General features: G+C 42.9%; 1 protein-coding gene across 1 annotated transcript; it reads left to right on the top strand.

The window, feature by feature from the left end:
- Window positions 1-3,210: 3,210 nt before the first annotated feature.
- Window positions 3,211-8,164, top strand: LOC125538538 (uncharacterized). Its single transcript, XM_087545409.1, has 4 exons — window positions 3,211-3,392; window positions 3,524-3,565; window positions 7,216-7,601; window positions 7,766-8,164. Exons 2-3 carry the CDS (start codon window positions 3,540-3,542, stop codon window positions 7,589-7,591), a joined length of 402 nt encoding a protein of 133 aa, XP_087401535.1. The 5' UTR covers window positions 3,211-3,392; window positions 3,524-3,539; the 3' UTR covers window positions 7,592-7,601; window positions 7,766-8,164.
- Window positions 8,165-14,895: the final 6,731 nt, after the last annotated feature.

The raw sequence follows: 14,895 nt of genomic DNA, 5'->3' as shown, positions 1-14,895 counted from the left end.
AAAAGTTCCAAATCCAAAAATGGTCCATAAAATCAAAAATTGTTTTAAAATTTTATAAATTGTTAATGAATTTAGAAAATGTTCCCAAATTGGGAAATAGATTCACGAATTTTAAAAATGTTTCCAGATTCAAAAAATGTTCATGAATTTGTATAATGTCCTCATATTTAAAAAAAAATTGCTCCAAGATTCAAAATATGTTCCTGAATTTTAAAAACAAAAAAGGGCAAAAGAAATAAAAAATCAAAAAGAGGAAAAAGGGGGAAACAAAACTAGTAAAAACAACAAAGTAACACACAAGAAAACGGGAAAACCAGCTAAGGGACGTTCTAGAAATTTCCCCAAGGTGGTGGGAAAAAACAAAAGAGATGCATTGGGCCTGTACAGAAAGAGTGTGTGAGGGGGTGTGTTTGTTGACTACTCGAAATCACTAGGTAAGAGGTACCCTTTGCAAAGGTCACTCCCACTTCCTCTGAGGATGACATATGACACACCACATGTGTGACACTTGTTGCAACCGAAGAGTTTCATGCTTTTTTCGTAGATTCGTTCCTTCAAAATGATTTATCTATTCAACAATGTGTCCAAATCACGAACTATTATCATCGTTGAGTTTGCGTGTTGAGATCATCAAAACTAGACCCATGTATGAAAAAAAATCTTTGAATAAACAGAAAACCGAAAATAGAAACCAAAAACCAAAACAAAAAAACGGAAACCGAAAGCACAATTGTGCTTCACTTTTTTCGAGAAGCACAACACAATTGTACTTCACACGGTACATAATTGTGTTTTTTCACTTTTCAGGAGCATCGTTTCTTTCACGTGGAAGGATAACTATGATTTTCACTTTTAAAGAAGCATAGTTCCTGCTACACGTGGTGCACAATTGTGTTGTTCACTTTTCAGAAGAAAAAAAGCACCATTTGTGTACTCTCACATGATGTGCTTCACATGGAGAAAACAAGAACCAGTGTTTTTTTCAAGAAAGTATAAAAACCAAACAAAATTTGTAAACCCCAAAATACACAAAAATGCATGCAGAAAACAAAAAAACCATGCTTCCGCAGGTGCCTCCAGTGCGTGAATTGTTGCCACGGCTGAGTGCAACACTTGGGGGCGCTTGCGTGTTGTGGAGTCCACCAAAATTGACCACTGTTGAGCCCCTTAGGGGTATCTGTTAATTAGTTGCTCCGATTATCTGTGTGTTGAATAGGTTTTGTTTGCCCGTTTGTTGATTATCTACCGCACTGTTTAGTGTTGATATTAAGGCCTAGAAATTGATATTAGCATTGGGCAACCCGAATGTCCTTGTTTGGATATTATGAATAACCATTGTTTGGATGGTTAGGGAATTGCCTTGCTGAATTGGCCCAAAATATTGGGTAGCCCACTCTCGCAGGCCACCTAGCTATTCCCGGATTCGAGGCTACGAGCTCGACTTTGTCATAGTTTTTTAGCCCTTGCTTATTTTGTGATTTGATAATTTGTCACTTCTTACATTGTAATTCATCTGTTGCCACCTTTTACTTTGTAATTTCATCTTTTACCATTTTTCACACAAAAACAATACTTGCAAATGACTGACACAATATATGAATAAAACAGTGGACCAAAATACCCCTTTGTGTTAGTTTGACTAGTGATTCCAGCCAATTGAAATCGAATCGGGAGGGATGAACCTTTTCACCACCACCGTTGCCCTGGTGATGGCCCCCTCCCCCCTCCTTGTCCTACTCTCCTCAAGTTTGTCGACGATCGCGCTACCGGGGTACCAACTTTCGTCGGTGACGTGGGGCGCACTACTCCCCGCCCCGTGCGGCTCACTACCAGTCTGGCACCACCCCATGTTCTTGTCCCTGTTGTCGGTTGCTCACGGTTGTCGCCACTGCCTCCGGTCGATGGAGCTCTATGAGCATAACTAGCGTGCACTCCCGCTGATGCAGGTTCTGGTGCCCGTCCACATGACTAATAGTTGTGGGGCGACGACCATGGCGTAGATCGTTGAAGGGAGGGGCAGAGTAGGGCTTGGTTGGGAATGGCAGGCGCTGCCTCCAACCGCCATCATCTAGCGTTGTTGAGGGCGAGAGGTGAGGATGGTCAGTCTGTAGGTTAGTGATATTCTAGTCATTTTACATGCGAACCACCTGAAAGGGGGAAAAAGATCAAAGTGCAAAGTAAAAAAGCAGCAACAAATGAATTACAATCTCCACTACTACTATTAAAAACAACCAAGTTGTGGTAGAAACATTGAATATCAACTATTCGTTATCTTAGGTTTGATAGCCTACATTGCTCCAATGATGTTGTACCCATTAAAGCATCGTAATTAGCAATTAAGCAATGTACTAATTAGCATTCTAAAAAATAAAGATTGTCACCCTAGTTAGCATTCCAAACTTAAATAGTGTATCAATCGATCAAAGTACCATAATGAGCAATCCAAAAAGAAACATCGTAATTTGGAATGTTCTCAAACCAGTCGACTTGATCGAACCCTAGAGTACCGTCAGAGATATCGATGTTCACTTCTTTGCAAGACTGATTAAAAAAATCCGAAGAAGCAAACGATATTCCCTCAAAAAGGGAAAAAGAAGAAGCAAAGCATATAGAATAATAAAAAAGTCTGAATTTTTAATTTTTTTATTCATGCGTTTCATGTAGTGATCTAAATGGTTTTAGATTAGTTCGCAGAGGAAGTACTAGTGTAAAAAGCGGCAAATTATCAATGTGCAAAGTAACCAGCGGCTAAATAAAAGGGAAGAAACCTTGGTCTTCTACCTGGCCATGGGCCAGGCTTGGGCCAGGCCTAAAAAAACCCATGGCAGAAAACAGGCCTTCCCAGGCCCTACCATCGGGCCTATTTCAAGCCCAAGCCTAGCCCATATGGTAAAAAGCCCTGAAAATCCTTTAGAGCTTAGGGCCGTGGGCCGGACCTCTTCCTTAAAATGCCAATATGCCAAGCCCAAGCCCATCCAAGCTCTTCTGGTGGGCTCAAAACTCAGGCCCGAGCCCAGCCCACGGGCAAGCCCATCGGCCTAGGCCCTGGATTTTAGGGCCGGACCTGGGTGGGCCGACAGGGCCGGGCCGGAGATGGCCAGGTGGTCTGCTATTCGGGATCGAGCGCTCCTCCTACCGGTTCGCCGACGCTCCAGGGGAAAGGCGAACTTTAGCCTGAGTAGCGCAGTGCTTCCGGCGGCGCAGGTCAGCCCCTCTCCGTCTCTCTTCTCTCCGGCGGATCCCCTCCTCCCTCGCGTGCGCGCACCTCCAGGCGCCTCCGCCTCACCCACCCCCGCGCCCATCTCCCCGCTCGCTCGCCTCCCCGCACCCATCTCCCCGCTCGCTCGCCTCCCCGCACCCCACCGCACGCCCGCGGCCTCCCGTGGCACAAGGCACGCCAGCCTCTTCCCCCCGTCGCCGCTTATTCCTCCAGCCCCATGGCCACCATCCCCTAGCCCCCTCCCTAACCCTACTCAGAAACCCCTTGTGTGCTAGTAATCTGAGATTCTCTTACCTTTTGTAGGTCACTGGATTTGGGCATGAATCCCCAGCAGGAAGATCCAAGGTACCTACGTATTTGATGTGCTTTGTGCGTGATCTTGGTCTGTTAGCCTTAGATGTGGATACAAAATTTGCTTTCGGGTCCTTTTGATGCTTGAATCTACAATTTGTCGTTTCATTCTTTCATATGCTGCACAAATGATTCATTCATTCATGTGCTGAACAAATGCACATATAGTCTACGATCGCAGCAATAATTGGTATAAGGTTGCAGAAAATTCCACAAACAAAATTTGTGGTACCAACCACGCCATGCCACAAGGGTATATATCCAATTTGATAAAACCATCACCATACTTCAGCCAAGCTAGGAGGAAGCTGTTGGAAGTAGCTGCGATAAGTTCATTGTTCGAGTCCACTTCTGACTGCTGCATATTGAATAAATGTTCTTGCAATTGAATATGAGTAGCCGGATGCACCTTCAGAATTGTCTCATTTGTTTCTCTAGTGGCACCTAAATCTTTTGCAGCTGACAATGATCGATACTTATAGCTATGCTAGAAAGCGATGCAATAACTCCTTCGGGTAGCTTGCTGAGCACAACCACTTCCATAAATTTGGCAATCAACTATATATGGTTATCACATAATGAACTCCTGGGTCCCACTGCTACTTAAGATTTCTGTCTCCTGTATTGATCATACCTCTGCCCTTGTACAAAAAGTAACAACAGCCTGGGATCTTAAATCAAGCTTCCTTGCTGGATCAAAAGGCCTGACAGTACCAATTTGAACTGTCAACCATTTCAGTGGAGCTGTGAACTCCCATGAGGTGCACTGCCTAATGAGAATTGTATCTTGCATTCCCTCGCATCAATTAAGATTCCCAGTAACCCACATACCAGATGGATCTCTGGATCCACTGTTCAGACCACTCTTCATGATTTGGCATTGCTTGCAAGGTTATAGAAGAATCAAGGATATTGCAATTTGACATGGTTCGAGAACTACTCTGTATAGCATCACAGAACATATGCACCATATGTTGCTCCTCATCATATCCCGGACTGAAAGCATCTCGACCCCATGGTTATGTGTCCGCCAGGCAAAGTTCTGTGTTGCACCTAAGTGAAGTCACGAGCTGGAGGGATGACCATGGCAATGACTTTGGTACCTGACCTGAACATGGCTGTTCGGGAGGACGTGGTGGTGGCGGCAGTATTGAGGAATGGCGGTACTTGCTCCTCGGAGTCCAGCGCACTCGGCGATGAGGGATTGGCACCTTGGAGACCCACTTGATGAGGTGTCTGGGTTGCGTCCGGATTCCTTCCACTTCAAGCCTTGTGTCGAACACCTCGACTGCCTGGCATTGCTGTACCTTCCCTGACACTGAAGAGTGGCCGCACAAGTATTTGTTGCAGGAATTGACATCAGAAATTAGGCTGGGCATTCTCAACATTGGAGCTTGGCATGGGCGATGATGAAGTTTTGGTGAACACCTTCTAGGTGCTCGTGGGGGCGGTCCCCGCGAAGGGCTGGACCCCTGTAGGTGTGTCAACAGTCGCTGTGGATGACAATGGCGTTGCTGCTGTGGTGAGGGTCATCAAAGTTGTGTTTGACACCTTAGAGAGGGACGGTGCCGCTGGCATGACAAAAGATTGCCAAGGGCTCGGCATAGGTGTACACACGATGGAAATATTGCAGCATGCGTTGTAGATGTTCCTGCCATGCAGGGCGTTAGGCGCGCACACAGCCTCGCATCCAGATCGAAGCTGGACCGAGGTCTCCACCCAACCATTTCCTTGGAACATAGCAATCATAGTCACACCACAACCATAAAGCTCAAAGACCTGCCAGAGCACGGCCTCTGTCATAGGATAAATCATGTGGCTGACGGAGACATGGATGGCGCTGTTCATGGTCACCTCCTGGTTGTTCTGACATTTCGCCAAACAATTAGTGTCCAGAAACCAGTTTGTAGCAACTTCCAACCGATCTGACCTCGGATCGGTATTACAGCAGTAGAACAAGATCCACCACCAACCTATCGTCGGAATTACGGATCAAGGCCGGAAGAGCGCGAGGAACGGTGGCTCTGAATACCAATTGTAACGAACGTGCCTCTCTCATACAGATTAACACCAGGAACTAGATACAAGGTACAGATTACACGAGTAATTGGAGGAATTAGACGAGGAAGAGCAGGGAATCAGGGTAGGCAGCAAGAGGGAGGGAGGGAAGGTCGTACGGACACGAGGGAACGGAGAGGAACCGAGGAAGAAGAAGAAGGCCTGAAGCTGCTTTTATTATGTTCGATGCCTTTCTGCAGAGAAGCTGTCGCTTATATCCTAATCCCTTGTATCTCTCTTCTCATCTCTTGGACGCAGTTGCAGTCAAAGCCCATCACCAGCCCGGCCCGTGGCCTATCCCATGACAGGTTTGATATTGGGGATAATTCAATTCCATGGCCCTGAATATCAACATCCAAACAGAGCAAAGCCTCCTCCCACCGAAGCCAAAGAGAAACCAGGCAGCCTTTTTTCAATGGCTGAAATGAAGGGCAGAGATGCTTCCTTGGAAGCTTTGAATCTGCTAAAGGTATCCCCAGGTAATTCTGGGGGAAGGTTTCCACCGAAACAGCCAAAAACTGAAGCAATTTGAACACTCTCACATGCCTCTAGGTTTATGGGGACAGAAGTCGACTTGGAGTAGTTGATCGACAGTCCAACTATGCCTTGAAAAAGCTTCCAAATTCTCCTTCAGTAACTTGGCATTTTCCTGGTCTGCTTCCATAACAATTAACATGTCTTCGGCATCTTGGAGCACGAGGTGAGGTTATTCAGGTAAAACAGAGTGCCGCAGTAAACCTCGAGAAGCAAACTGCTTAATTGTCTACTAGAGAACGTCCAACTATGACCAGTAGTGGGGAGAGCGGGTCTGCTTGCCTTAAACCCCTTTTCAGATTGGCTCCACTTTTCCTTTTTCTACAATTCTGGATTGAATCTATGCCATAGAAAGAGTTGTCCGCAATGCATCTGTCCCAACTGATCCTCATCAACAAATGACTTAGGCTTTGTTCGGTTGAGGTGGATTTCGAGGGGATTGGCAGGGATTGAGGGAGATTAAATTCCCTACAAGCCAAAATCCCCTCCAATCCCCTTGAGAAGAGGATTAACCGAACAAGGCCTTAATGAAATACTGTAATCTGGCTGCAAGTACCTTAGTAATCCACTTATTTGGTCAATCAAGAAAGGGGGTCGGTCTTAAGTTATCAGGGGTGTTGGTGTTGTCTTTTTTTCGGCAGCAGAATCATAAAAGATATGTTTATTCTGTCAAGCTCCACTGTTCCCTCAAAGAACTGATCAAGCAAGGCAAGTGTATCTTCCCTGATTAAGTCCTGGAAAAAAAAATCCGAAGTGAAGCCATCCAGCCCAGGGCTTTTGCCCCGGTGTATATTTTAGATAGCCTTTATTATTGGACGCTAATAATGGCTGGTCTTTTTGTTCTTCTGAGAATTCATGACTGAAAAAACTGTTTTATATGTATGTATATGAACAATGTTCATGATGAACACTTTGTTACCCATTTGATTTTCCTCTCTCTTGAAAATCTGTTAGGGTCATGCATTTTTCTTGTTGTATAACATCATCCACTTGAGCATCAACCAAAGAAAAATGGACGAGGCTGAGTTTTTGTTGTTTGTCATTCTTTTTAGAGAGAATCCAGAGAAGCTAAAGTTGACCAAAGTGTTGACTGAGGCAGTGAAGTGTGCACAAGCTCTCAAGACTGATGAATTGATTGCTGACACCAGAGTTAAGGAAGCTTTTGCAGAGCTGGTGAATGAAGTGTACCCGCGTCTACCTGAGAGCCTACAGGATCAACTGCTTGTTGACTTCAAACTCAACATCCTCCGTCGAGCGCAAGAGAAAAATACTCCTCCGGCTGAGTTGATGGATGGTGAACAGAAGAAGAACTTCCTCAGGAAAAAAGGAGCTCGTACCAATACCTTGTGGATTATAGAAAAGCTAGTCCTGTTAGTCGGCGTATGCTGCTTCATGTACCTCATGAGCTTCTATGTCACTGGGTACTGAACACACAAAGGTATGCCTAAAGTTTATTTACAAGTACAATCAAACTGCTTCTTTTTGTCGAATATTATGTTGTTTGTATTATATAATTCTTATGGTGGCTAGAACACGTGTACCTCTATGCGCATGTAACATCTTTCTTAGTGACCTGATTGTTGTTTATCTGCTGATACACAGGGGGAAATGAATATTTGCACATGGGGATTCAGTTGCTTTGGACAAGGACAACAACAATCTTTCAGCGCAGCACAAGGATGGGCTCTGCTCTGGTCGCATGTAGAATTCGCATGGCTGGAGAGGTAGTGATGTAGATGTGTCTGTCTCGTGCGTCAACTTTGAAGTGAACCTCTAGAAATATATGGCAGTGTGGCGTCGTCTTGTTATTTTTTTCATGTTGCAAGATCAAGTCTTGAACTAATGGTTCTGTTGCTGAATCTTTCAGCTGATTAGTCCTCTTAATCAGTCAAGCTCCAAGGTGGTTTGAGATATTTCGACATATGCTGGCACATCGGGCATTGATAGCATGTGACATTCACATTGTTCAGTTTCTGTTGAATTTTTCATTATTGTTCTACATTTGGGGCGTGCGATGCTTTCAGGGTGTGTTTGAGGTGATGCTTGTGACTGTTTTTCCTCGTTTTTTGAGGTTGCGCCCGGACCCAGGTTATTGGCAGCATAAATACTTTATGAGAATCCTAGTGCTGCACGATGATGAGTAATTTAGAATCAGACTGGGTTTCAGGATGTGTCAATTGCGGTGGTGGGTTTTGAAATTAGCTTCAGCTGATATAGCGAACTGACACTGGGTTATTGTAGTAGCTTCAGTTGATATAGCAAACTGACACCCATACATCTCTGTTTAGGCAGTAGCTTTATCTGATATTCTCTGTCCTGAAGCTATTATGCAGTGGAAAAATTGTTCTCGAGATAAAGCTATCTCACCTAAATCTACGATGCTATATTCAAAGTTCAGACATGTAAGATGGGTTATAAGATATATTAATAGGTTATTGTGCATGGATTTGTAGCGGTCACTTAAATATTACAAAAGATATCTGAATGTGACATGTGATTCTTCAGTGACGTTACATGGGTGCACTTCAGAATATTCTCCGGTTGGAGTTATATTAGAAGGCATATCCCCCGCAAAATAATAATAATATTAGAAGGCATGTAAGCACATTCTTTTTTTTCTCTATCTATATATCTCTGTAATATCTTGTATTTTGGAGAAAATATCTGTTGTACTCATTAGTGCCGATTCATTTATCCAAAATCTGTTATCAAACTACCAACATTTTCAACTTACCCGTAGCTCACATATCTTGGGATCTTTATTGATTTAAGTAGGTCATGCTCAAAAATGTCTTGCCAGGATTTCGCACATGTGATGTCATCTGATGTCTTGTTATACCATTGGTCTAATTGTTTGTTACTAGATTCTGAATTTTCTTCTTGGTATCTTGTAGTTGTTTGATCATGGTCATGCCGGAAGTTGGGTTCAGAAGCAGGAAGAAATTGTATCCTAGAAAGAAACTAATGGGACTAACTCGCTTTGAAAACAACGTTGTTGCAATGGTTTACCTGACCGTGGATGTGCAAAGGAAGGTCCTAAGTTGTTTTTGAGTTTGATGATGCTAATGAACAAGATGTTTTGACAGTGATCTCTACTGTTTCCGTATATCATCTGAATATGTTTTCTAAGGCCGTTTGATGCTCAACACAAAGACCGGTTTGTTTCTAAGGAGTATCTTAGGTTGACGTTCTGTTGTTTCTATGCTGCAATCAATGTGCATTTGCATCCCCCTGTTGCTGATCATGATCAAAATCCCTTGGTTCCAAAGTTTTCGTGTGATGGCAAATAAATGTCCCTTGCTCAACACTGTTTCTTTGCAGTGTGCTTTCGGTTGGATTCTACCCTGGGCTTCAGTTTAATTTGCAGGCTATAGCCGGGTGAAGTGCCTTCGCTTGGATGTTGCAAGTGTCACATATGCCGCCACTCCTAGTGGTCTAATTGCTCCGTGAAGTAGGCAGACACCCGACCGACTTGGAGGGCAGCACCCACGATCTTGACAACACGCTTGCGGAACTGTGAGACCTCAACAAGGTGGCTGCTCGTGAGCTTAGCTCTGCTCTTCCGTTGTGTGGTATTTTCTTGTGTCATCGATGAGATGAAACATAGTGCAGCATGCTGTCCTGCTATAAATTACGACCACTTGATCACAAGTGAGGCTATTCATCATAAGCAGCAGAAAATAATCACATTGGCAGAACCCGTCTCTCACTCACTCAAACCACCTCCAAATCAAGCTCCCTGTAACATCTCAGTTGTCCTCTAATATCCCAACTCGTACATAAGCTTTACAAATATATACATATGGAAATTGTAATGACCACATATCATTGTAACCTCTGGATCGGCGATAGGTTGCTAGGCATGATCTTAATTTATAGGTGCGTGCCTATATATGTTATTCATGCTTTTTTATGCAAGTTAGTTGATGGTTATCAGAACATTGTGTGCATCCATTCATTCAACTCCATGCTTTCTTTATGCAAATTAGTTGGTGGCCAACATCAAAACATGCATGAACATTATTGCATGCATTCATACAAGATGACCTATATGTATCAATGGACAATATGCATGTAAATTACAGGGATGCCTCATTTTATTCCCTTTTTGTGAAAAGGCAAAAATATATACTCCCTCCGTCCCAAAAATTTTATCGTCTTAGATTTATCTAAATACGGATGTATCAATTGATACTACATATGTATTTAGACAAATTTAATACAAGAATTTTGGGATGGAGGGAGTATTAAGTAACACAAATCCTTACAAAAACACTCTTACAAAAATGGAAAAATGTTGGGGAACGTAGTAATTTCAAAAAATTTCTTACGCACACGCAAGATCATGGTGATGCATAGCAACGAGAGGGGAGAGTGTTGTCTACGTACCCTCATAGACCGTTCGCGGAAGCGTTATATCAACGCGGTTGATGTAGTCGTACGTCTTCACGTCCGACCGATCCAAGTACCGAAAGCACGGCACCTCCGAGTTCTGCACACGTACGGCTCGGTGACGTCCTCGCCTTCTCGATCCAGCAAGAGGGGCGAAGTAGTAGATGAGTTCCGGCAGCACAACGGCATGGTGACGGTGTTGGTGAAGAACAATCTCCGCAGGGCTTCGCCTAAGCACTACGAAAACTATGACAGAGGATAAACTAGAGGAGACAGGGTTGCCGGCACACGGCTTGGTGTTTCTTGATCTCTCTTTGGTGCTAGCCCTGCCCCTCTATTTATATGTTGAGCCCCGGGGTCGAAACTTGGAGTAAAAGCCTCCACAAAGTCGGTTTCACCCGAAAGGCAAGAGTCCTTCTCGGACTCCAGGGCCAGACGCCAGGGTTCCCGGCGTCTGGACCCAGACGCCAGGGACCCTGGCGTCTGGCCCCTAGACTCCGCAAAACTTCCTTTTGCGCTTTCCAAAAACCTTGTGGGATTTCCCCTTTGGCCCAAATAAAGTGTTCTCGTACCCAAACATTTCGGGAAACATCCGGAACCCCTTCCGGTGATTTCCGGAACCCTTCCGGTGATCAAACACTATTATCCCATATATCAAACTTTGTCTCCGGACCATTCTGGAGTTCCTCGTCATGTCTGTGATCTCATTCCGGACTCCGAACAACATTCGGTCACCAACATACATAACTCACATAGTACTATATCGTCAACGAACGTTAAGCGTGCGGACCCTACGGGTTCGAGAACTATGTAGACATGACCGAGACACCTCTCTGGTCAATAACCAATAGCGGGACCTGGATGCCCATATTGGCTCCTACATATTCTACGAAGATCTTTATCGGACAGACCGCATAACAACATACGTTGTTCCCTTTGTCATCGGTATGTTACTTGCCCGAGATTCGATCGTCGGTATCCAATACCTAGTTCAATCTCGTTACCAGCAAGTCTCTTTACTCATTCCGTAATACATCATCTCACAACTAACATATTAGTTGCAATTCTTGCAAGGCTTATGTGATGTGCATTACCGAGAGGGCCCAGAGATATCTCTCTGACAATCGGAGTGACAAATCCTAATCTCGAAATACGCCAACCCAACATCTACCTTTGGAGACACCTGTAGAGCTCCTTTATAATCACCCATTTACGTTGTGACGTTTGGTAGCACACAAAGTGTTCCTCCGGCAAACAGGAGTTGCATAATCTCATAGTCATAGGAACATGTATAAGTCATGAAGAAAGCAATAGCAACATACTAAACGATCGGGTGCTAAGCTAATAGAATGGGTCATGTCAATCAGATCATTCACCTAATGATGTGATCTCGTTAATCAAATAACAACTCTTTGTTCATGGTTAGGAAACATAACCATCTTTGATTAACGAGCTAGTCAAGTAGAGGCATACTAGTGACGTTTGGTTTGTCTATGTATTCACACAAGTATTATGTTTCCGGATAATACAATTCTAGCATGAATAATAAACATTTATCATGATATAAGGAAATAAAATAATAACATTATTATTGCCTTTAGGGCATATTTCCTTCAGTCTCCCACTTGCACTAGAGTCAATAATCTAGTTCACATCGTCATGTGATTTAACAGCAATGGTTCACATCACCATGTGATTAACACCCATAGTTCACATCGATATGTGATCAACACCCAAAGGGTTTACTAGAGTCAGTAATCTAGTTCACATTTATTATGTGATTAACACCCAAAAGAGTACTAAGGTGTGATCATGTTTTGCTTGTGAGATAATTTTAGTCAACGGGTCTGTCATATTCAGATCCGTAAGTATTTTGCAAAATTCTATGTCTACAATGCTCTGCACGGAGCTACTCTAGCTAATTGCTCCCACTTTTAATATGTATCCAGATTGAGACTTAGAATCATCTGGATCAGTGTCAAAAACTTGCATCGACGTAACCCTTTACGACGAACCTTTTTGTCACGTCCATAATCGAGAAACATATCCTTATTTTACTAAGGATAATTCTGACCGCTGTCCAGTGATCTACTCCTAGATCACTATTGTATTCCCTTGCCAAATCAGTGCAGGGTATATAATAGATCTGGTACACAGCATGACATACTTTATAGAACCTATGGCCAAGGCATAGGGAATGACTTTCATTCTCTTTCTATCTTCTGCCGTGGTCGGGCTTTGAGTCTTACTCAACTTCACACCTTGTAATACAGGCAAGAACTCTTTCTTTGACTGCTCCATTTTGAACTATTTCAAAATCTTGTCAAGGTATGTACTCATTGAAAAACTTATCAAGCGTTTTGATCTATCTCTATAGATCTTGAAGCTCAATATGTAAGCAGCTTCACCGAAGTCTTTCTTTGAAAAACTCCTTTCAAACACTCCTTTATGCTTTACAGAATAATTCTACATTATTTCCGATCAACAATATGTCATTCACATATACTTATCAGAAATGCTGTAGTGCTCCCACTCACTTTCTTGTAAATACAGGCTTCACCGTAAGTCTGTATAAAACTATATGCTTTGATCAACTCATCAAAGCGTATATTCCAACTCCGAGATGCTTGCACCAGTCTACAGATGGATCGCTGGAGCTTGCACATTTTGTTAGCACCTTTAGGATTGACAAAACCATCTTGTTGCATCACATACAACTCTTCTTTAATAAATCCATTAAGGAATGCAGTTTTGTTTATCCATTTGCCAGATTTCATAAAATGTGGCAATTGCTAACATGATTCGGACAGACTTAAGCATAGATACGAGTGAGAGAAACTCATCGTAGTCAACACCTTGAACTTGTCGAAAACCTTTTGCGACAATTCTAGCTTTGTAGATAGTAACACTACTATCAGCGTCCGTCTTTCTGTTGAAAATCCATTTATTTTCTATGGCTTGCCGATCATCGGGCAAGTCAACCAAAGTCTACACTTTGTTCTCATACATGGATCCCATCTCAGATTTCATGGCCTCAAGCCATTTTGCGGAATCTGGGCTCATCATCGCTTCCTCATAGTTCGCAAGTTCGTCATGGTCTAGTAACATGACTTTCAGAACAGGATTACCGTTCCACACTGGTGCGGATCTCACTCTGGTTTACCTACGAGATTCGGTAGTAACTTGATCTGAAGTTACATGATCATCATCATTAGCTTCCTCACTAATTGGTGTAGTAGTCACAGGAACAGAATTCTGTGATGAACTACTTTCCAATAAGGGAGAAGGTACAATTACCTTATCAAGTTCTACTTTCCTCCCACTCACTTCTTTCGAGAGAAACTCCTTCTCTGGAAAGGATCCATTATAAGCAACGAATGTCTTGCCTTAGGATCTGTGATAGAAGGTGTACCCAACAGTCTCCTTTTGGGTATCCTATGAAGACATATTTCTCCGATTTGGTTTTGAGCTTATCAGGATGAAAATTTTTCACATAAGCATCGTTGCCCTAAACTTTAAGAAACGACAACTTTGGTTTCTTGCCAAACCACAGTTCATAAGGCGTCGTCTCAACGGATTTTGATGGTGCCCTATTTAACGTGAATGCAGCTGTCCCTAATGCATAACCCCAAAACGATAGTGGTAGATTGGTAAGATAGATCATAGATTGCACTATATCCAATAAAGTACGGTTATGACGTTTGGACACACCATTATGCTATGGTGTTTCAGGTGGCGTGAGTAGTGAAACTATTTCACATTGTTTTAACTGAAGACCAAACTCATAACTCAAATATTTTACCTGTGCGATCATATCGTAGAAACTTTTATTTTCTTGTTACGATGATTTTCCACTTCATTCTGAAATTCTTTGAACTGTTCAAATGTTTCAGACTTATGTTTCATCAAGTAGATATCCCCATATCTGCTCAAATCATCTTGTGAAGGTCAGAAAATAATGATACCTGCTGTAAGCCTTAATATTCATCGGACCGCATACATCAGTATGTATGATTTCCAACAAATCTGTTGGTTGCTTCATTGTTTCGGAGAACGGCGTTTTAGTCATCTTGCCCATGAGGCACGGTTCGCAAGTACCAAGTGATTCATAATCAAGTGGTTCCAAAAGTCCATCAGTATGGAGTTTCTTCATGCGCTTTATACCGATATGACCTAAACGGCAGTGCTACAAATAAGTTGCACTATCATTATTAACTTTGCATCTTTTGGTTTCAATATTATGATTATGTGTATCACTATGATCGAGATCCAACGAACTATTTTCATTGGGTGTGTAACCATATAAGGTTTTATTCATGTAAACAGAACAACAATTTATT

Source organism: Triticum urartu, chromosome 2A, assembly GCF_056163025.1.
Source record: "Triticum urartu cultivar PI428250 chromosome 2A, HENAU_Tu73, whole genome shotgun sequence".
NCBI lineage: Eukaryota > Viridiplantae > Streptophyta > Magnoliopsida > Poales > Poaceae > Triticum > Triticum urartu.
Note: the sequence above shows the minus strand (reverse complement) of the source record. Positions and strands in the feature narration are given on the sequence as shown.